Source organism: Equus caballus, chromosome 19 (genome assembly GCF_041296265.1).
Source record: "Equus caballus isolate H_3958 breed thoroughbred chromosome 19, TB-T2T, whole genome shotgun sequence".
Taxonomy (NCBI): Eukaryota; Metazoa; Chordata; class Mammalia; order Perissodactyla; family Equidae; genus Equus; species Equus caballus.
In genome coordinates, this window is record NC_091702.1 from 12,018,265 (window position 1) to 12,039,433 (window position 21,169).

At 52.2% G+C, this 21,169-nt stretch overlaps 1 protein-coding gene across 6 annotated transcripts; it reads right to left on the minus strand.

Annotated features, from left to right (window-relative positions):
• Positions 1-690: 690 nt before the first annotated feature.
• LOC100052576 (ral guanine nucleotide dissociation stimulator) lies at positions 691-13,475 on the minus strand. 6 transcript variants are annotated; one of them, XM_070243190.1, is made up of 15 exons: positions 12,396-13,475; positions 10,040-10,150; positions 9,178-9,288; positions 7,970-8,151; positions 6,422-6,615; positions 5,900-6,279; positions 4,926-5,141; positions 4,468-4,571; positions 3,896-3,965; positions 3,762-3,788; positions 2,769-2,837; positions 2,261-2,335; positions 1,675-1,707; positions 1,186-1,307; positions 691-979 (listed from the first exon to the last, which is right to left on the minus strand). In XM_070243190.1, the coding sequence occupies exons 3-15, from the start codon at positions 9,271-9,273 to the stop codon at positions 943-945; spliced, it is 1,605 nt and encodes a 534-aa protein (XP_070099291.1). In that variant the 5' UTR covers positions 9,274-9,288; positions 10,040-10,150; positions 12,396-13,475; the 3' UTR covers positions 691-942. The 6 variants fall into 6 exon arrangements, with proteins under 6 accessions (XP_070099291.1, XP_070099287.1, XP_070099286.1 ...); XM_070243186.1 differs by lacking the exon at positions 12,396-13,475 and adding an exon at positions 10,617-12,202; XM_070243185.1 differs by lacking the exon at positions 12,396-13,475 and adding an exon at positions 10,617-12,202 and having other exon boundaries at positions 2,769-2,846.
• Between the last annotated feature and the right edge of the window lie 7,694 nt (positions 13,476-21,169).

A 21,169-nucleotide genomic window follows, 5' to 3' on the forward strand; every position in this document is an offset into this window, starting at 1 on the left:
GCACCACAAGTGTTCCCCTGGAGAGGAGACGAGCAGGGAGAGGACTTCGGAGCTGGGGACAAGTTCCCAGCAGGATTCCAGGCCAGGGAAAGGGTGAGCATGCAGCCCCAGGGGGACACTGAGGAGGGGAGGTCCTGCCTGCCCAAAGTCCCTGCACAAATGACCTTCCCCTGGCCTTGTCCTCTCCACACGCACGGTTTGATCTCCTTACATGTTTTCCCCACTTAGAGCTGATGCGTTTCCAGTGGCTGAACTAGAAAACTACAAGTTCCCAACATGGGGTCCAGAGACACGTCCACAAGAGACGCAGGAAATGTTTCCTCTCCCTCCAGAGTGTGGACGGGCAGCCCCTCTCCTGGGGCACAGATTGGGCCTGGCAAGTGGTGGCTTCAGGGCCCCCCACATTTCCGTGGTGGATGCTCGGCCTGAGAAAACACCTCGTCCTCCCATCTCAGGGGTCTGAGGGGCTGTCTCTGCTCCTGGCCCAGCTTCATGATGCTGACACGGACCTGTCCTCTGAGGAGGGGCACTTGGGGGTCTCCTTCAGCAGCCAGGGAGGGGCTGCACCTTCCCCCCTCTCCCACACACAATAATCGGATGACTGCAAAATGTCTTACTCCAGTGAGGGATCTGAGAGTCTGGACAGCGTTTAAATTAGCAAAGAATGTGAAAGAACCACCACTCCCAGGCTCTAAGAGAAACAGGACTTTAATACAACAGTCTGCAAATCTGGCATGAACTATTTACAAGCAGTGATTCTCACCCCTACAGAGATGGAAATTGGCCTCAGGAAGGGGTGGCAGGCGGTGGGGCCCTTGCACCCTGAGTGCCCCAGCTGGGCCCCTGCTGCTAAGGAAGAGGTCATACGACAACGGGACGCTCACTCCCTCCTCAGCTTCATGATGGCCGTGCTCTCTGGGCCTGGAGAGATTTGCTGGCCAACTAGCACCGGGGCTCCAGCTGGCAGGACAGGCTGTAGCTACAGGATAGAGTGGCACCTGTGAGCCTCCCACAATCCACAGCCCTGGTGTCCTTCCCGGCATCTGCCCAGCAGCTGGAGCCCAGCTTCCCCAGCCATCGCCATGCGACAGGTCAGGGCTGACAAGGGAGTCATGGACTCAGGCTCTCCGGACTGGCCAGCAGGGAGAGTGCACCTGTTCCTCCCCATGTCCTGTCCAGCCTCACCTCTCGTCCTCACTGAGCTGCTCCATGTCCCAGAACCAGGCCCTGAATCGCTCCTGGGGCTCTAGGTTGTAATTCTCTGCAGCCTCCTGGAGCTGCACGATCTCCATCATCACTTTGTGCTCCTGGCACCAGAGGGAGGAGAGGATGCAGACAGAGCCTGCTGGGGATGCTGCAGGGTCTTCAGGGGGTGAGGAGTGGGGCAGGGGACTGGTCCTGGGTCCTTGCTCACATGGGGACCCTCCTTCCCTCCAATTCCATGCAGGTCCTACCTGTTCTCAGAGATGGGTATAAGCCCCTCCTGCACAAAGTTTCGCTTGATGCCCACCACTGCCCACACTCCCCCACTGGATGGGTCTCCTAATTCTCTGTCATCCAACACTCTCAATAAATGTAAGACACAGGGGGTGGAGCCCAGGAGAGTTCTGCCCAGGGGTGTCTCTGGTTTCCACACCACTCTCCTCCCTGACATGGAAGCCCACAGCTGCTCACCTTTATCTTTTTCTCGTGGTTGATCTCATTGCCCTGGAAGGTAGACAGCAAAAGTCCATCAGAACGAGCCCCCTAGCTATGACAAGCCCCCAGGTGCACCCCTTCTCATGGTGCCCTGCTCCAGGTTCAGGAGGGGGCTGGGCCTGACAGAAAACAGGACTTGGACCCAGGCCAGGCTCTGGGCTCCAGAGAAGGGAGGACAAGGGGGCCGACACTCAGGGACCCTGTAGCCCAAGCCTCTCTGATGACGGACAGGGAGGCTGAGTCCTCAGGCAGGAAGGGACAGCTCCATCAGTGTGATGCCTGACTTGGAGGCCGACTTCTCTCTCGCCTCCAACAAAGCCCATGCGGCTCTGCAGGCGGGCAGCTCTGCTGCTTCGCCAGCCTGGGGACCCGGGACGGGCTCCACGTGGAGCCTTCGTTCCCTCATCCCTAAGAGGGGCACACTGTCCCAGCCCTCAGGGGAGCCTGGGAGGCTGTCACGACAGGAAGTTACCACATTCTGACCACTCAGGTCTTGGTACTGGGACTGTGTCTTCCCAAGTCCCAACCTGGTCACCCCCTTCTGGCACCCAGGCTCACTCACATTTATGTAATCCTCCATGGCAGTGTCCAGCATGATCAGGTCAGTTAGCATGGTGCCCAGGAAGGGGACGATGCCCTGTGCCATCGAGGTTAGATGGGATGAGCCCCTGGTCTCAGGTGTCCCCATGACCCTCCCCTGAAAACTCCTCATGCTCAACCTCCTGGCCCAGCCCAGGGTCCCCACACGGAGCAGCCTCAAATCCTTTATAGCCGGCCCTCAATCCCCACCCCTCACCCTCCAAGAACACCAGACTCCTCCTGGTCACCTCCCAGGGCCTGCTTTTGGCTGGTCACAGGGCCTTTAATCCTTGGCCCCGCCACTCTCCCGACCCATCCTGCTGCAGCTCCCCAGGCCCTCCTCCTGGTCACTTCTAAGGGCGGGTGTCAGGCTCTGCGGCAACAGGAGGAGGGCTGCAGGAGGAAGGCCCCCTCTCTGGATTGGAGCCCCCAGCTGGGAGGGCAGAGTCCCCTCCTCTGACCTTGGAGCCCCTCCCCACAGGCGCACTCACCTTCTGCTGCTGCCTCTTCCGGCCTCTCTGCAGGGTCCCCAGCAGGGTGGCAAACTTGGAGGGCTGCTTCTGCCAGGACTGAGGACAGGGTCAAGGAGGCCATCCTCCCCTCACCCCACTTCTCCTCAGCCCCTCTGACCTCAGCCCTGGACGTCTGACCCAAGTCAGCTGGTACCCATGCTACTCCATCCTCCAGCACACTCTGATTCTAGAACAATCCTAGCTCCAACACTCTTGCTGTGTGACCTTGGGCCGAACGCCTGTCCTCCTTGAGTCAGCCTCCTCAGCTGGGAAGTGTGACAACTCCCCCTACCTCGCAGGGTCTCCTGAGGACTCAGTGTCAGTCTACATGGTTCTGGCTCTCACCCCACCCGGCGTGAAAGGGTGGGGCGGGGCTGAGAGGACACTTCGGTTTCTCTTTCATGTGAAGCCTATGAGGTCCACTCAGGAAAGATCCACTGAGCACCACCAGCTTCCTGGACACTTCCCATAAGCCACCTGGGCACCAGTTACTGCTGACTAGGACCCAGGTGAGTGTTCCTGACAGGGACAGACTAGGACGGACCGTGGTAGGGCCAGTGGGGAGTCACACATGCACAAACATCTGTCATGCTCCAGCCATTCAGACTCAAGGCTGGGCAGCCCATTTGTCCACCTGGCCTGGGGGAATGCCTGACAGTGCCCATCCCGAGGGCAGGCAGGGAGCCCTCCTCGTGAAGAAGTGGTGAAGACAGAAGGAGCAGTGGGGGCCTGGCTTCCTAAAGACACACTGAGCTGGTTCAGGGAAGAAACATGCGCCCGTCCGCCCCATCCACGCAACAGCCTGGAAGAATCTAAGTGCTGACAGCGTGGACCAAAATGGAAGGCAGCCCCTGCTCAACCGGCCAGCTCAGCATCCCCTCCGGGATCAGCCCAGACACCCCCACTTCCTGCCATGACCGGGGCTTCCCACCCCACAAACACCTCCCCCACCTGCCCATGGACCAAACATACCCCATCTTCCTGTTCATCCAGGGAAGACTGGAATTGTACACAGAAACTTCAAGTGAGAAATGACCGTCCAGATCCTGCCCAGTCCCCCTTCCCCACACCCCGCCTCTCCCTCCACATGCCAGCCTCCACTCTACCTTGATGAGCAGCTCCCAGCTAAGGGAGTTGTCCTCATCACAGAGCTTTTTAAATTTTCGGCAGCTCTTCCTGAGGGGGGAAAGGAGGAAGGAGAAACTCAGGAACAATGGGGCAGGGGGCATAAGTGCAAGTCCCTTCTCGATGAGAATCTGGAAAATCCAAACTGCCTGAATGAGGATTTTCGTGGGGGTCCTCTGAGCACTGACGTCACCATGGGACTGCAGAGGGGGCTCTCATGTTGGTCACCTGGGGCTGCCACTGCCTTTTCTATGCAGCAGCTGTATTTTGACCAGTTTGGTTTCCCACTGGGCACAGAGTTCTGTTGCTGTATGGCAAACACTTGAAAATCTCCACTTTGGTTCAACCTACTATGTGACATCCAGGGAACCTGATTCCTGAAGCAGAACTGGGGGCCTAAGTTGCCAGTGAGGATCAGGGAAACTGCACACCCACCCAGGCCCTGTGCCCAGGGCTTACTGCCACCCAGGAAGCTCCAGCCGACGAGAGGGCAATGGCAGACACGTGGGAGCTCCCTCCTCCCCCTGGTCCTCCTGCGGAGAGGCCTCCCCACCTGGACACCTTCCCCCAGGTCTTCTTCAGTCTGTGTATGGGCACGCTCTGCAGAGCCGAGAGGACTGCGTGCAGGGAGGAGATGTTCCTCAAGGCTCGGCACTCCTGAGGAGGGAGAGGAGGAGCTGGGAGGGGGAGCAGGAGCCCTGTCTGCTCTGGCTTCAGTCCCCCTCCCTTCCACTCTCCCCTCCTGAGTGGGACAGAGGGCCAGGGCGCCAGGGTGGGCACAGGTGGACCAAAGAGTAACACTTCCAGGAGGAGGAATTTCGCTCAAAGTAGGAAGGAGCCAGGGAGGAAGTGAGCATCCCACCACTGGGACATGCGAGTCAAGGTCAGTGTGCCCTTGACAGGAAGGACCTAGCGACTGTGCAGGGGCTTAGAGTGCAGCCTTCAGTCCTGAGAGCTGATCAAGGAGAAGGGGCAGTTCCACGGCTCTGGAGAGGGTCTCCCCCCGCCTACCCTGGCCACCTCGATCCACCGCTCCAGAACCTTGGCCCTGCCCCGGGCCGTCACGTTTGGGTCCCCAAGGCAGGACGTCATGACACACTTTACTACTCTGTTGAACTGCACCACTGTGGCCCAGACGGTGGGTGCCACGTTCTCATGTCCGGGCCGGTTTCTTTTGCCCCAGGTGGAGCCCAGACACTCAGAGGGCTCGACGTTCTTGAACACTTCCTGGGGAGGAGGGGGAGTGTCACTCAGCCCTGCCACAGCCCAGCTGAGTGTCCAAGCAGGAGTCACCGGTCTAAGGAGGGGCTCAGGAAGCTGAGGATGTGTTCTCAGCGTGGTGGGAGCCCCTCGCTTTCATTGTTCTTCCACTGACAGCACCCAGCACAGGAGGACCCGGGACTCCAGACTGGTGGGGAAAGGACAGGAGCATTTACACACAGCCCACCCCCACAAACTGCAAGCTCCAGAGGGCTGCTCCGCTTGGCTCCTCCCAAGGGGGCATCTCCCTGCATCCTGAGCATCCTTGGTCCCAGGCCCCATTCCGCTGCACATTCCCCTGTGCCAGCTACACCCACGGGCTTTGTCAGGTTGTCTCCCTTTTAGTGAAGTACACGTCTGGTGCATCACAAATGCTGAGGCTGCTGAGCATCCCGAGCAGATGGCTGGACGGCCTGAGTTCCTGGCTGCACACAGTGAGTTCTCCTCCCCGACCTCTCGGGCCAGGCCCCAGCAGGCTTCCTCTGTGTTCTACTTCACTCCATGTGCTCAGCCCCTCTGTCCAGCAGGGCCTCTTGGTCCCCATCTCTACAGTGTGAGGGTGGAACACGAAGGCTGGGGAGTTGCCCAGATCCCATGGTTGGGAAGTGGTGGAGCTGGGATTGGGACCCAGGTCACAGGAGCCGCCACAGGGAAAAGCAGGTCTGGGCCAGCTGATGGCATAGGGGTGGCCTGCCCCACCCCGCCCTGAGAGCCCGGGTGCTCACCGCGTCAATGGCCGTCAGCTGTTCTGCCACGTCCCTTGGGGAGAAGGCCATGAGGCTAGGCTTCCCATCGGGCTGCTTCTTCCCGGTCACTCGACAGGGGTGGGAAGCCTCTGGAACCGGAGCTGATTCTGCGGCTGTTACTGGAGCCTGAGGTGGAAATCCCAGCAGGCCCCTTGGTCCCGTTGAGTCCAGTTCAGGACCTGGCACTTGGGCTGGGGCTGCTGATGGCACTCGCTCGGGGTCTGGAGCAGCTGAGGGCGCTGCTGCCGGTTCCAGCGCTAGAAGTGATGGCAGAAATAGAACTGGAGTTCCGTCCAGCTCCAGACGTGGCCCCTTTTCTGCCTCTGCACCTGGCAGAAGTGCTGGAGCTGGGGCAGGAGCTGGAGAAAGAGAAAGGGTCAGCTACATAAGTTGCTTTCCATGTGCCTTTCCCCAAACAGGAAAGATCCCACTGTCTTTAAATGAATCCCCAGTCGTGACCCACCCACTGGGGTAGTCTTCCAAGCCTACGGTCTCCCTTACCCTCTGTCTCCAACTCAGTGGCCTGGAAAAGGTCCACCTGGATGAGAAGAGGGGTGGCCTGGTGCTTCAGGACTGAGCCAGGCAAGAGGTCCTGGAGATACGCCAACGTCAGGTTGATCCTGGAGTGGCGCAGCATCTGCCACATATCCTGGGAGTTCTCCTGAGGCCGGGGGCCCCAGATGGGAGAGAGGGCACTGGGGAGAGGCATGTGTGAAGAGAGTCACAGGCCTGGCCTGCTGTTCCACACTGTGTTCCCACAGCACCTTCTCTGTGCCTGAGCCCCAGAGGGTGGACCAGCCACTCCAATCCCTGGGTGGCTGTCCTTGCACTGGAAGGCCTGGTCATCAGCCAACCTAACAGAGAGCCTGTGTGAGTCTGGTCTTCCACCTGACACTCTTTTCCCAAAGGGCCTGGACATAGCCTGCCCCATCCTCCACGCTCGAGCATCAGGACTGAGGTTGGAGGCAGATTTGTGACCAGGCTGCTCACCACCTACTGTTCTGGGCCCCAGTGGCGGTGCTTAGGAGAGGTGCATGTGCAGAGGGCAGGGAGAGGGAGAGGGAACTGTGGAAGCGAGGAGTCTCTCAGTGGCCGACTCAGCCCAGCCTCTCCTCTGCTTCCCATGGCGGGACTGGCACCCCGTGAACAGGTCTCTTTGATTCATTTCCTCCTGTAGGGAAGACCGCAGACCTCAGGCCTCCCACAGAAACCCCAAGAGGTGTGAGATCCAGGGTCTGCCAGTCCATCCATAGCCACAGTCCCCATGGTCTCCTAGCCCCTTCTGTGGACACAGGAGGCCCTCCCTCTGGACCCAACACCACTCATGGTCTTAGTTGGTCCTTGAAGTCTGTCATCGTGGTCTGACTATGAGAGGATGCGTCCATATCTAGAGGAGGCCAAGAGGGTGTGACATCTAACGTCCTCTGGGCATGAATACTCACGATGCCCAGAAGTGAGCTTCTAGCTCTCAGGCTAGAATTGAGCCCCAGGGATAGTGTCTGCTTCCTTCATTGGACATCCTTAGTGTGTAGGAAAGGGTATGAATGTAGTAGGAGCTTAACATATAGTATTGAATGAATGAACCCCATCCAGAGCCTTCCCAGAATTCTGAGTGGGCCTGCGTCTCCTCTGCTGCCCACAGAGACCACTGCTCTGGCCGCACCGAAGACAAGGACCAGGATCAGCTACATGGAGTCGCTAAATTGTCTTGCCAATAGGAAAACAGTTTGCTTTCATGTACTTTTCCACACTCAGGAAGGCCACAGGCCAGCGAGGGGAGAGGCAGGGAGTCTCCTCACTGGGGACGGAAGCTGTAAGCGTGAGGACACGCAGCATGAGCAGCAGCCCCTTCTGCGGAGTCCGGCACCAGGCAAGCGTCTGCCGTGCTTTCTCCCGTGATTTCCTTCAGTGACCCTGTGAGGTTCATCCTCTTACCACCCCACTATTCGGATGAGCAAGGTGACGCTCAGAGAGGTGTGGGGACGTTCCCAAAGCTCACGTTTATTAGGTGGGAGACTCCCGCTGTGCTGTGGAGGGGTGGGCACTCACCTCTGGAGCAGCTGGTCCAGGACCTGTGGGGTCGGGTAGAAGGCCTGGTACACACACGGGAAGGTGGTGACGGAGATGGATCTGCCGTGGAAAGATGGTTGCAGGCAGCCTACCACCTTCTGCACTGCGCCTGCCTTGAGGGTCAGCATCGTGCGGGCCTCAGCCACGGACAGGGTGGGTTCCTTGGCATACCACGTGGACAAGGAGGGACACAGAGTCAGTGGAATCACCATGAACCACCAGGAGCATCAGGGTCTGGAGCTCAGACCAGAACCTCCCAGCACCTCAGGAAGTTGTGCAAGAGGGACGAGAGCCCGCCTTGAAAATGGTTTTGGACTTAAAAGTACAATTTGATTTTTAGGGGAATGACAAATAGTACCTTCAAGGCATTCTGTGACCTGAGGAACAATCGCACCGCTGTGCATTAAGAGCCTGTGTTAAGAGCATTACCTCAGGGAGTCATCAATAAACATCCCCACCACAGACATGAGCAAAAAGACGATTAGTGACCTTCCGCCAATCTGCGGTTCTATGTCATGGCAGACCTAGACAACTCAGAGTCCATTCGGACACGCGTAACATGTGCCCTGCAGCGTGTTGCTGAAATGGCAACAGAACTGGCTCATGTCAAGGTCCAACAGCATCGAAAGGCTGAATCACTGTGCAAAATGTCCTCCTCTGTGGAATATGATGAAGTCACTTAAGGCCTCAGCTCCTGACCTGAGCGGCCTACAATGAGTTGCCGTGTTCTGTGCAATGACAAGTAGCAGAGAAATGTATAGGATCCTGTAATCCCACCGCCATCCTCTTTATGTGTAAATCAGCCTAGCAAGTGTGATGATTCGTGAGGCTTGGAGCAGGTGTGCAAGGACAGTGGCGCTGAGTGCTACAGCTTCCCAGCCGGGAAGTTACATCAATCAAAACAGGAGCAAAATGCTAAGGTCCTCATGGCCTCGTGAAAAGTGATAACAACATTAAACATTTCCTCTATGATTCCAAGAAACGTGAAGAGTGTCTTTCCACCCTACCCCACAGCTGGCTCGGGAGGAGAGGAGGCCCAGACTCCTTCAGGAGCAAGGCCGTAGGACACTCCGTTGGGAAAGCCCTGTGAGGGCCCCAGGGGTGTGCTCAGATTCAGACCTGGGTTCCAGGCCCACGCTGAACATCTTGGGGGGGTGGGGGTAAAGACCTTCTGCTCCTGCTCTCACCTCAGACCGGCACAGGATGCTGCTGGTGGCCTGCTGCTCCTGCCCCTTGACTAGGGAGGGAGAGAAGTCGAACCCAACACATAACTCTTCAAACATCTCCTGAGTGGAGTTCTGGAAAGACAATGCCCGGCAGACGGGCCAGGAGGCATCAGGAGCCTGCTGGACATCGCCATAGGGGGACACCCCCATGAGAATTTCTGTTCCCAATTCAGGCACACAGGGACATCTGCACAGACATCTGACCAGGGAGGGAACTAGATGAAACTTCTAAGGCTCGGGATTAACACAAGGGCAGAGGAGCTTGATCCCCAGCACCCACCTGCTCAGCTTGCCAGCCTGGGGTATGAATATCACAGACTCACCAGTTTTACAGCACGTAACAAACTGCTCTGATTCGAAGTGTTTTGTGAGATGACAAGGTGCAGAGAAATGTATAGAATCCTGTAATCCACGCCCATGCTCTTTGTGTGTAATCAGCCTAGCAAGTGTGATGATTTGTGAGGCTTGGAGCAGGTCTGCAAGGACAGTGGCGCTGAGTGCTACAGCTTCCCAGCCGGGAAGTTACATCAATCAAAACAGGAGCAAAATGCTAAGGTCCTCATGGCCTCGTGAGAAGTGACAACAACAGTAAACCTTTCCTCTACGATTCCAAGAAACATGTGGAGAGTGTCTTTCCACCCGAGCCCTCAGCTGGCTGGGGAGGAGAGGAGGCCCAGACTCCTTTGGGAGTAAGGCCGTAGGACACTCAGTGGGAAAGCCCTGTGAGGGCACCAGGGGTGTGCTCAGATTCGGACCTGGGTTCCAGGCCCAACCTGAACATCTTGGGGTGGTGGGCGGGGAGACCCTCTGCTCCTGCTCTCACCTCAGACCGGCACAGGATGCTGCTGGCGGCCTGCTGCTCCTGCCCCTTGACTAGGGAGGGAGAGAAGTCGAACCCATCATGTAGCTCTTCAAAGATCTCCTGCGTGGAGTTCTGGAAAGACAGTGCCCGGCAGATGGGCCAGGAGGCATCAGGGGCCTGCCTGCACATCGCCACAGGGGGACACCCCCGTGAGGAATTCTGTTCCCTAATTCAGGCACAGAGGGACGTCTGCACAGACATCTGACCAGGGAGGGAACTAGACGAAACTTCTACGGCTCAGGATTAACACAAGGGCAGAGGAGCTTGATCCCAGCACCCAGCTGCTCAGGCTGCCAGCCAAGCCCCGGGGTATGAATATGACAGACTCACCTGGCTGACAGCGCATAACACTCTCCTCCTGCCCAGGAGGGACCCACTCCTCACCTGCTGCCTTCCCGCACAGCGCCCACGCTTACACACACACACCGACACTCACACACAAACCCTCACACAAGGTGCAAGGGCTATGGGGCTGCTCAGGTGGGATCCGAGTTGTGTCCTGCCCTACAGTGGGCTGCCCTGGGCTGCCCCACATTACCTTTGGGTACCTCCTGCCAAATTGGCCATGAGGCTTGATCCGATGTCCACAACAACACAACAGTCTCACACTCTGGGCTTTCCTGAGCCTAGAGCCTCTGAAAACTGGTACACAACAAGTAAACATGTTGTACTCTGAAGTGTCTCCAGTCAGATGAACTGGCTAGGGGTCTGTCTCTAGAATTAACTGCCTGGTTACCAGAGTTCTAAATCTGTTGGGGTCTATCGCCAAGGAAGTGAGGTCACTTTTTCAAGATTCCATTACCTGGGCTGCTTCCTGTAATCGGACCTACCCAAACCACCCCCATGTCTTCTTCTTAACTCTACATGAGGAGCTTCCACAGCCCCAGCCACAGCTCCCTGGGAATGTGATGAGGGTCCCAGCTTTGAGGAGGCGGAGCAGAATTCAGACCTCCTTTATCTTACCAGTTCTCTGTCCTGGAAAACTCATTGTGCCTCTCAGGGCCTCCCCAGTCTCCAAACCTGCCCAAGGGGAATCCGCCTAGAATCTACTTGCTAGGGACATCATCAGGTGTATATGAAATAATATCCATACCACCTGTGAGGTGGTGTCAAGTGCAAGTAATGCACAAACAAAGAGATGGAAGAATTACGAGAAGGGATGTAGCATGAACACCACTCAAACCAGGCCTGGGTTCAGCAATGCGCTATTGCAACAGGCACTTCCTCTCTTGGCCTCATTTCAATGTCAGCACAAGGAGAGGGTTGATGAATGAAATCCAGACACTGTCATCCTCTGGATTCAAACCTCTCCATTGTTTCCTCTTCTGTTTAGAAAGAGACCCAAGAGCCTCATCTTGATCTGTGAGGTGGGCAGCCTTCACCATGGCTCCCAGAGATCCCCACCCGTGGTACACACATCCCTGACAGATTCCTGTGTGACCACTGAGTGCTTAGTGACTGGCTCTCGCCAATAGAACACAGCCAAGGTGGACGAGTGTCATGTCTAAATTTTAAACACAGAAAGTCTCTCACTTCTTTCTTATTCCCTCTCTTAAGTTCCGTCTCTCTCTCTTTCCCGTGTCTCTCTCGCTCTCCTGTCCCCGAGCTGTGGAATCAAGCACACACGTTTTGAGCTGCCATACACAGAGGCCCACATGGGAGAGAACCGAGGCAGCGCCCAGGCCAACAGACAGAAAGTAACCCATGCTCTGAGTCCAAAGTGCACCTCGACTCCTTTGAGTGAACCTGAGAGGAAATTCTCTGCCAGTCGAGCATCACTTGAGGCCGCGGCCGCAGCCTTGAGGCATCTCGAGCAGAAGAACCAAGCTAATCTATGTCTGATTCCTCAACCACAAAAATTGTGAGATATGAGGCATTTGCCGTTTACAGATGCAAGGCACTGGAACCGTGATTTCAGGCCCCAGGATCTGGCCCTGCCCTCCGCCGCCTCCTCTCTCCCCCCAGGCTCCCTCCAGCCACACTGGCCATCTTTCTCACATCCTCTGGCCAAACCCCCTTCTGCCCATGAGCGTCTACAGTAGGGGTGCCTTCTCCCTGACACGCCGCTCCCAGACTTGTGCAGGGCTGGCTCCCTCTTGTCATTCTGGTCCCAGGAAATGTCACCCCAGTGAGGCCTTTCAGACCCCTACCCGGTGACACCCGGCCCTCCCTCACAGGGCCCTGAATGTCCCCTCAGTGCTGGCTCTTTCCCCTCTCATGTCTTTGCTTTCATGCTTTTGTCCTTGTCCCCTCCAGAGTGTGAGCTCCTGACCGGCAGGGACCACTCAGTCACTGTCAGCCCTGCTCTTAGACCCACCTGAGCACCTGGCACAGGGTGAGTGCTCGGTGCACAGTCGCTGAGTGAAGAATTGTGAAACCCGTGTCCCCTCCTCCTGCTCTTCACCAAGTCAGACTGTGGAGAGGAGTGCTAGTACCAGGAGGAGTGAGTTCTCTCTGAGGCGGGGCACAGCCGGAAAGGCCTCTGCACGGCTATTCGCTGCTCCAGCAGCTGAGGCAGGCTGAGTGGGCGCCGTGTAAGTTTAAGAAGTCAGCACAGGGACTGGATGCACACAGCCTGCGCAATGACACCACCAGTTCACTTAACATCCGTCACCGAAAACAGAAAAGTAAGTGTTTGCTTGTGATGAGAAGTTTAGCTTCTTGGTTCTTAGCAATTTTGAAATGTACCACACAGCAGTGTTAACTTAGGCAGTGCTGTGTGGCAATTACATCCCAATAGAAGTGACAACAGTGAAAACCCAACCTCATTGGGCACCACTGACGCTGGAGGCTGCCTGCCCCCTGGTGGCCAGCACCAGCACTGCAGCCCTGGCAGAAGCCACCACACAGGAAGTCTCTTTGGGCGTCCTCAAGGCAGAGGCTCCCCACTGTCCCAGGGGTAAAGGAGCAGGACCTGCAGGCTTCCAGGCCGTGGGAGGAACCTCAGGAGCCTCCCTCTCCCTCATCTTTCTGTCCCTCCACTTGGGTGTCCTTTTTTCTCAGGAAGCATCCTGACCTCAACCAAGGCAATGATTCTCCTCTCCAGCCAAGTGAGGACCTCGGGAGTCCAACAAGGACTGGTCTTGTCTCTGGACTCTGGCCTTAGTTCACAGTGCTCTGGCATGTTCTTCCTTATCCCAAGTTCTCATCCACCCGAACCCCCAAACCTCTCTCAGTTCTAAAGGATCTCCTGCAGGTGGGAAAGCATTTTCTCAGGTGCTCAGAGTACAGGGCGTCATCGATGGAGAACCAAGGGCCACAGACCCATCCTGAGCATCATACGGAACCCAGGGAGTCACCCGCTGGACGCACTCCACTTGACACAGGAGGACACCAAGGTCTTCTCTCCTCTACCCAATGTCTACACAAGAGGAGAACGGCTCATCAGAGTAGCAGGTGCCCACAGAGTGGACTCCAGCTCCCCAGTCCTGTGCCCTCCAGGCTGGGCCAGGGAGGTCCTTGGAACAGGTACACATCTAGAAACCTTAGGGATTCTTCGGTCTGTCTCGGGCCTTCTGGGCATGTAGCCAGGAGGATGGATGCTACTGTTCATGGCAGAGCTGCCTCCGACCACCTTCTCCTCGGCCTCTTGTCACTTCCCTGGTGTCTGCTCTTTCCTGGGGTCCCTGCATGGTCCACACAGGAGAAATCGGTGTGAGTGTGCCTGTGCATGATTGGATGCGAATAGGAAGATGACCTCCCCATGGACGGGGTGGGCAGGGCTCCCCTAGGACCATGAGGTCCCTGTTTCCAAAGAAAACCCGAAGGGAAGGGGTTGAGCCCTGGCCAAGGAAGCCAGAGCCCTGCCTGATCTTCTGGATTCTGACCCCCTCCTGAGGTCTGGGCCAGTCCCTCCAACTTTCTGGGCCTCAGATTCCCAAATGGACAAAGAACACGTTTTGTAAGAGCAAAGTCAAAATGGACCCTCTGCAAATGAAACAAGTACCATGCTTTGACCTCCCCCCACTGCTTATCCTCCAAGGAGACTTCGAACCTACACGGTGTCTATTACTGGGTAAAATCACCCTCAGCACACAAAACTGATAATGGTTAAAATGGCACATGGTCAACTTTATCATTGACTAACTATTGATGGAAGAAGAAATACATCAGAATATATTTTGATATGACTGATAAGATTCAGGAAAGTTAACTTGCTAGAAATAATAACACCTAAACAAAACTTAAAATGTCAGAACCTGTAGTCAGTATATTATGATGTAGATTAAAACAAATTCAGTCATTTGCCTAAAAATTAATTGATTCTGAGAAAAAATAGATTCAGTGAATTAATAATAAAATGGATACACTGGAATTGTTTTATGGTGCTTATTTTATAGCAGCCAAGGAATTAATAATACTATATTGCATTTTGACAGTTGCTAATAGCGTAAATCTTAGATGTTCTCGTTACGAGAAAAACATTTGTAACTCTTGATGATAGACGTCAACCAGACTTCTTATAGTGATCATTTCACAATATACACACATATTGAATCATTCTGATGTAGACCTGAAACTAATATAAAACAAACAAATTTAATATTAAAAATGTCGTCTTATTATTTTTTCTCTGAAAAATACATTGTAACAAAAATTTTGAAGAGATTTGTTTAATTCTGATTTCAAGGTTGTATTAGGCCCAGAATGAAAGCATTTGTCTGATCAAAGTTGTCTCAGGTACAAGGGCTGAGACAAACACCAGGGTCAGAATGGAAGAGCACGAATGGCAACACTAAATCATACTCTGCTCATTTCTTTGTATTTGCACTTTTAACAGAAAATCTATTTTTATTCGCTTAAAATACACACAATGTAAAACTTACCGTCTTGACCATTTTTCTGTGTACACATCATTAAGCACATTAATTTCATTAAGCGCATATTCAGTGTGTTGACCAAAGTCATACGGTGGTGCAGCCATCAGCACAATGCATCTTCACAACTCTTGTCACCCCACAGATCTGAAGCCTTGTCCCCACTCATCGGTCACTCCCATTCCTCTGCTCCCACCCCTGACCACTGCATCTGCTGTCCGTCTCTCTGAATCTGGCCATTTCAGGAATGTCATATAAGTGGAGTCACACAAGGCCTGTATTTTTGGGACTGGTTGATTGTCCTAAACGTTCATCCATGTTGTATCATATCTCAGAATATTCTTAGTTTTTGAGGATGAATAATATGCAGTTGTGTGTCGATATGCCCATGTTGCTTCTCCATTCACCCCTGGATGGATCCTTGGGTTGTTCCACATTTCAGCGATCATGAACAATGATGCCATGAACATGGGTGTTCAAATATGTCTTTGAGACCAAGCTTTCAGCTGTGCTGTGTATATATCCCAAAGTACAATTGAGGGGACATTTAGTGATTCTATTTTTTAATTGTTTTATGGAACTGCCATGCTGATTTCCACAGCAACTATACCATTTTACATTCCAGCCACAGTGTACCTGCGTCCAATTTCTCCACATCTTTGCCAACATTTGTTTGAGTCCTTTCTTCACTGTCTATTTTTTGGAGTGCCGTCACATGGATGTGAGGTGGTGTCTCATTGAGATTTTGACTTACATTTCCCCAGTGATTAGTCACGTTAAGCATCTTTTTATATGCTTGTTGACCATTTGCGTATCTTCTTGGAGGAAAAGTCTATTCAAGTACCTGGCTCGTTTTTGATTTGGGTTGTTTGTTTTGTTGTTGTTAATTTTATAAGTTCTATATCTATTCTGGATATTCAGCCCTTGTCAGATAGATCATTTGCAAATATGGCCTCCCATGCTGCATGGGTTGTGTTTTTACTCTGTTGATATTGTCTTCAGAGGCAGAAAAGTTTTAATATTCATGAATTTTGGCATGTGTACTCTTTTTTTTATTGCCCATGCCTTGAGTGTCATATCCATGAAATCATTGCCAAATCCTATAGTGGAAAGTTTTCTCCTATGTTTTCTTCAAATAGTTTCAGCTCTTACATTTGGATCATGATCCATTGAGAATTAAGCTTTATACCTGGTGTGAGGCAAGAATCCAAGTTTATTTTTTGCATGAAGATATCCACTTTTTCAGGAACCACTTGTTGAAAAGACTGTTTTCTCGCTGTTGAATAACCTTGGCAATCTTATTTCTGGGCTCTCTATTCTGTTCCGATTGTCTATGTGTCTGTCTTTACGCCATTACAATGCTGTTTTGATATTGTAGGTTTGTAGCAAGTTTTAAATCAGTAAAAAGAGAGTCCTCCAAATTAGTACTTCCTTTCAAGACTATTTTAGACATCTGGGCATACTTGAGATTCCATACGAGTTTTAGGATGGGTGTTTTTCAGCACAAAATGTCATTGGGATTTTGATAAGGACTGCATTTAATTGGTTCATTTCTTTGAAGAAGTTGACATCTTAACAACATGGAGGCTTCCAATCCACGATCACAGGACACCTCTCATTTCTGGTAGTGCCGGGTGGTGTTCAGGTGGAGGGGACAGCACTCTTCCAAGTAGTCACGCAGGGTCCCAGAATTCCTCCACACTGTGCCTTCAGCATTTCCTCAGAACTCATCGACATCTGCATCCAGTCAAGGGAGAGAAAAATGCGTGTCAAATGCATGTGGGAAGTTTTCAAGGACCGCGTGTGGATATGGCACACGTCTGTGCCACCCTCTCCCCTGGCCAGAACTACGCACGGAACCAGCAGACCCTAACAGTCGGCACTGCAGGCAGAACCAGCGGACCCCACCAAATTTGGGACTGTGGACTAACCAAGGGCTAGAGACTCAGCGTCCCAGGGAACCATCTGCCAGCTCCAGCTGCCTGCTAAGACTCTGACTGGCACTGTGGACGAACCCAGGGCTGAGACAGATGCTCTGCTAGAGCATCCTGTCAGACTACACTGGCCCGTTAACCTGCGCCTGGAAAGTCACTTAGATCAGGAGCTCAATGCAGGGAGAGTGGAGCTGAGATGCACGAGACACTTACCCACAGCCCTCAGAGACAGCAAAAAAGACGGAGAATTCCAAAAGCTTAAGAAACAAAATACAGCTGTGTAAGTCTTAAGAACTTCATTGCTTTATTCACCAGTTCCTGCACCCAGAGGCATCCAATCTAGCAGATAGAAAGGAGATCCAAGGAGCTGTACGGAATGAAAGACTTTGAAAGGCAGAAGGGAGAAGGAAAAGAAGTCACAGCAGGCAGGAAGGCGGCTGGCTTATTGCAAGGTTACTTTCCTCAGGGGACAGCAGCAGTCTATGACGTGGAATACCTACCTAGTGCTGATTGGGGGATTCCTGATCCACTGGTTTAAGATTCTGTTTCCGGGAGAATAGAAAATCTAATGAAGTCAAGACTCAGTTTGGTGACGTGGGGCTTAGCATAAGAGGCTCCTTTTTGGGCCTGCCGTCTGGTTTTGACACATGACTCTGCTGGCCCCCTGCTGGCCCCAGGTACACCCGGATTTCCCTTCCTGACCATTGTTGGTCACACATCCACTGCACCTGCCTCCACTTCTCCCCCTTCCACACCGCAATCCCCACCATGACTCCCTCTGACACTATCACTTCTCCCACCACACTCCCCTGCTTTCCACAAGGCCAGCAAGAGGCTTCGTAAGCACCACTTCATCAGTCCAGTGGGCTGAGCGGGCTGCCCAGCATCGGGACTCAGAAACTGGTGGGCCTGTCACACGGCTTCCAATCACCGGTACCCCAGCTGAAGTGCCTGCCCTGATGAGAAACTCAATTTTAGCCAGCTCCATTGAACAACATCTTTGCCCCAAGCTTCCCTTCAAAGTGCTCCACCCATTTTCTACCCCAGCTGTTTTTTGAGGAGTCATTTTGGGGGAGCCTTTGAGGCCACCTTGGTGATTCTGTGCCCGGGCACAAGCAGCTCTTGGCCCACACACGCTTTGATTGTATCACCTGGAATCGTAGAGCACAGGGAGCCACTGGATGGGCACCAATCACTGGTTTGACCACCAAGAGCCCTGTGAATATTTTTAAGTGGGAACGTCCACTTTCGGGTCTTCCTGTGGGCGCACGTCACACAGCGCTCCCTGGTACCCCGCTCTCCCCCACATCCTCTGACCAGCTTTCCCCAGGCGATGTTCTGCAGTACATCATTGTCTCCACGGACCTGCCCCTAGAGGTGCACCCCACAGGCCACAAGTCCCTGAGTTTCCTGCCCTGACAGGCTACCACCGACCCAAAGAGATATGTCTGTTCTACTAGGATGACTGGACTGGCATAGGGGAGTGGCCCTAGCCACAGAAAAGCAGGTAATTGAGGCCACCCAGAAGTGTGGACAAAGAGAACCCAACACGGACAGCAGCTCCATGAGACTCTACTCTACTCCTTGTGGGACAGTCACCTAAGTCTCTGCCAAATGGTTTCAGGAACCCACCTGCCCTCAGACTATCTATACTGGCCAAGGAAGGAGGGGTTGGGGCCCTCCCATGGTCTACCACCTGCATGTACATCAACTGACAAGTTCAAACCTACCTACACCAGAGGGTCCAAGAGGTGAGAATATTGCCAAGTATTACCGAGATCTCTGAACAGATTCCCAGGGCCCCCAAGACCACTGACCTATTTTCTTGGCTGGTATATTCAAGCTGGGGACCATGACTATGGGCTGGATCTCAGACTGTTGCTTGTGTGATTATAGTACTTGCTACTAGACCCTAATCATGTTTACTCTCTAGACTACCCCATGCCTTACCCCTAATAGCTGCATGAATTATCGTAACTTTAAATTTTTACTAAAGAAAATCTACTTAATGTAAAATACACCATTTTAAGTATTTTAAAGTATACAATTCAGTGACTTTTAGGATAATGATAAGTTTGTGTGGCTGTCACGACTATCTAATTTTCCAGAGCATTTTCAACACCCCCCAAAGGAAACCTATACTCATTCGCTCTCTGCTTTGCCCTAACCCAAGTCCACGGAAACACCTCATCTGTTTTCTCTCCCTATGGATTTGTTATTCTGGACATTTCATTCAAATGGAATCACAGAACCTGTGGCCTTTGCGTATGTTTTCAAGTAGCGTACATTTTTTAAGGTTCATCCAGGGCCTAACACATAGCAGAACTTTCTTCCTGGAAAGGGAGGCAGGAGCCATATCGTCAGGGCACAAAGTGGAGGCGTTTGATCTTACTCCACCTGGGAAGCCTGCAGAGATCTCACACGGGGCTGTGACACAGTCCTCGGGTGTTAGGTTATAACCACAGTAAAAGTTAAGTTAAATACCCTTGTATGCTTTTTTCCTGTTCATGTGTTTTTGTCAGTTTAATTTTCAGATCCAGCCAGGGACCCTAAGAGGGTCAAGAAAATCTTTTCCTTGCCTATAATAGGTAATAAAAGTAAAGTTAAAAGGAAAAAAAAAAACTTTCCTCTTATTCTAAGTCCTGATACTGCCATCTCTCTGCAGTTAGGAAAATCAAAGTCAACCTCGCCTGGTGAGGGAGAAGCGGCACCTGCCTACCCAGACATCGCTTTTCCTTTGTCTTAGAACATTCGACACACACTTATTCTAGAAATTATTTGTTGTTTGTCTGAAACTCCAATTTCACTGAGAATCCTGTGTTTTGTTTGACAGCCCTAACATTGATGTGTCCGACAGTCACATTCCTCAGGAGCGTACGCTTACATAGACACATTCAGATTAGCAGGAAAATAAGTTTTTACAGTGATAATTACTTCTCTCTCAAACGTGAACTTTATAGGTAATGAATTGCACACACCAATACAAAACTAGGACTCCCCTCCTAATTTTGAACAAGTCATAAAAAGCCATGCCAGAAGTGTCAGATTATTTTTTAACAAATATAACTGTGTACATGGACAAAGAGTTAAGTACCCTGACTTAACATTCACTAAAATTTGTGGAAGACTTTGAAATAGTGAAAAATGATTACTGAGTGTTCTGTCTTGTGCATCCTTCTGGATTATCTCCTCCTTTGCTGTTTTTTTGAGCTATTTACAACTCTGTCAATGGTAGATAACTGAGAGCAATGGAAACAACTCTTGTCTAGAAATGTGCAAATGAGTTCCGTCCAGTGAAGGAACAATGGTTTTTCTCCCGAACCTTGTGGGAAAAGCCAGTTTGGCATCGATTTTTCTAGTCATTTCCACATTTCTCTTCTAGCTAGCTAGCTGACTAGCTATCACTTTGAATTCTCCTTTGAACCAGTTACAATATCTTACTGATTCCCTCATTAATTAATGAATTAAATAAAACCTCCTACACATATTCATTTTAGATTTGTATGAGAATCATGATTTTTACCTTTAAAAAATATGTATCCTTTAGCAATACTCTTTTATGAGGAAGATTGGCCCTGAACTAATGTCTGTTGCCAATCTTCCTCTTTTTGCCTGAGGAAAGTTGTTGCCGTGCTAACATCCGTGCCCATCTTCCTCTGCTTTATGTGGGATGCCACCACAGTGTGACTTGACAAGCAGTGCCATGTCTGCACCCGGGGTCCGAACCCACAAATCCCAAGCCGTGGAAGCAGAACATACAAACTTAACCACTATGCCACCAGGCCAGCCCCCAGCAATACATTTTGAAAGATAAATCAGTTCACTGATGTTTGATCATTTAGTGCTGGGATATATTCTCAGTCATCTCAGGAGGGTTTTTGTTTTGTTTAGCAATTCCAAAACAAGTTATTTGTTTACAAATATTTTGGTAATATTTCATGCTAAAGGGAAATAACTATAGTGACCGACAAAATAAAACGTGAGACATTATTTGTCATAGGAAAACTTAGCAAAGTAACTGGATGAAAGGATGAGGGAAGGGCAAGAGAATGATAATGAATAGTTTCTTCAGTAAAATGAGAAATAACCCTTAAGCCAAACCCCTTGGAGAAGATGGACCTGGCTCTAGCACCGTGGACTCAACCAGCAGCTGTCATCTGAAGCAATTCTTACCCAGTTTGAGGACCAGTCCTGGGGAAAGGAGGAAGGAAGGAAGGAATGGGGAAGAAAAGCCTTCAACACCTTCCCCGAGATGCCAACACAGCATTTCTGTTCTGTTTCACCCCTTCCAGGTATCTCCAGTTCAAAACAGCCCGCCCCGGTGACGCTGTCCCTTTGAG

What these genes read in the sequence shown, in the direction of transcription:
- LOC100052576 (XM_070243185.1), bottom strand. Translation starts at nt 10,742, where the DNA reads ATGTTTACTTGTTGTGTACCAGTTTTCAGAGGCTCTAGGCTCAGGAAA. An exon ending in CACTGAGTTGGAGACAGAGG is followed by an intron (nt 6,280 to 6,421) that starts GTAAGGGAGACC and finishes CTCTTTCTCCAG; the next exon opens with CTCCTGCCCCAGCTCCAGCA. An exon ending in GCTGGGAGCTGCTCATCAAG is followed by an intron (nt 3,789 to 3,895) that starts GTAGAGTGGAGG and finishes GTACAATTCCAG; the next exon opens with TCTTCCCTGGATGAACAGGA.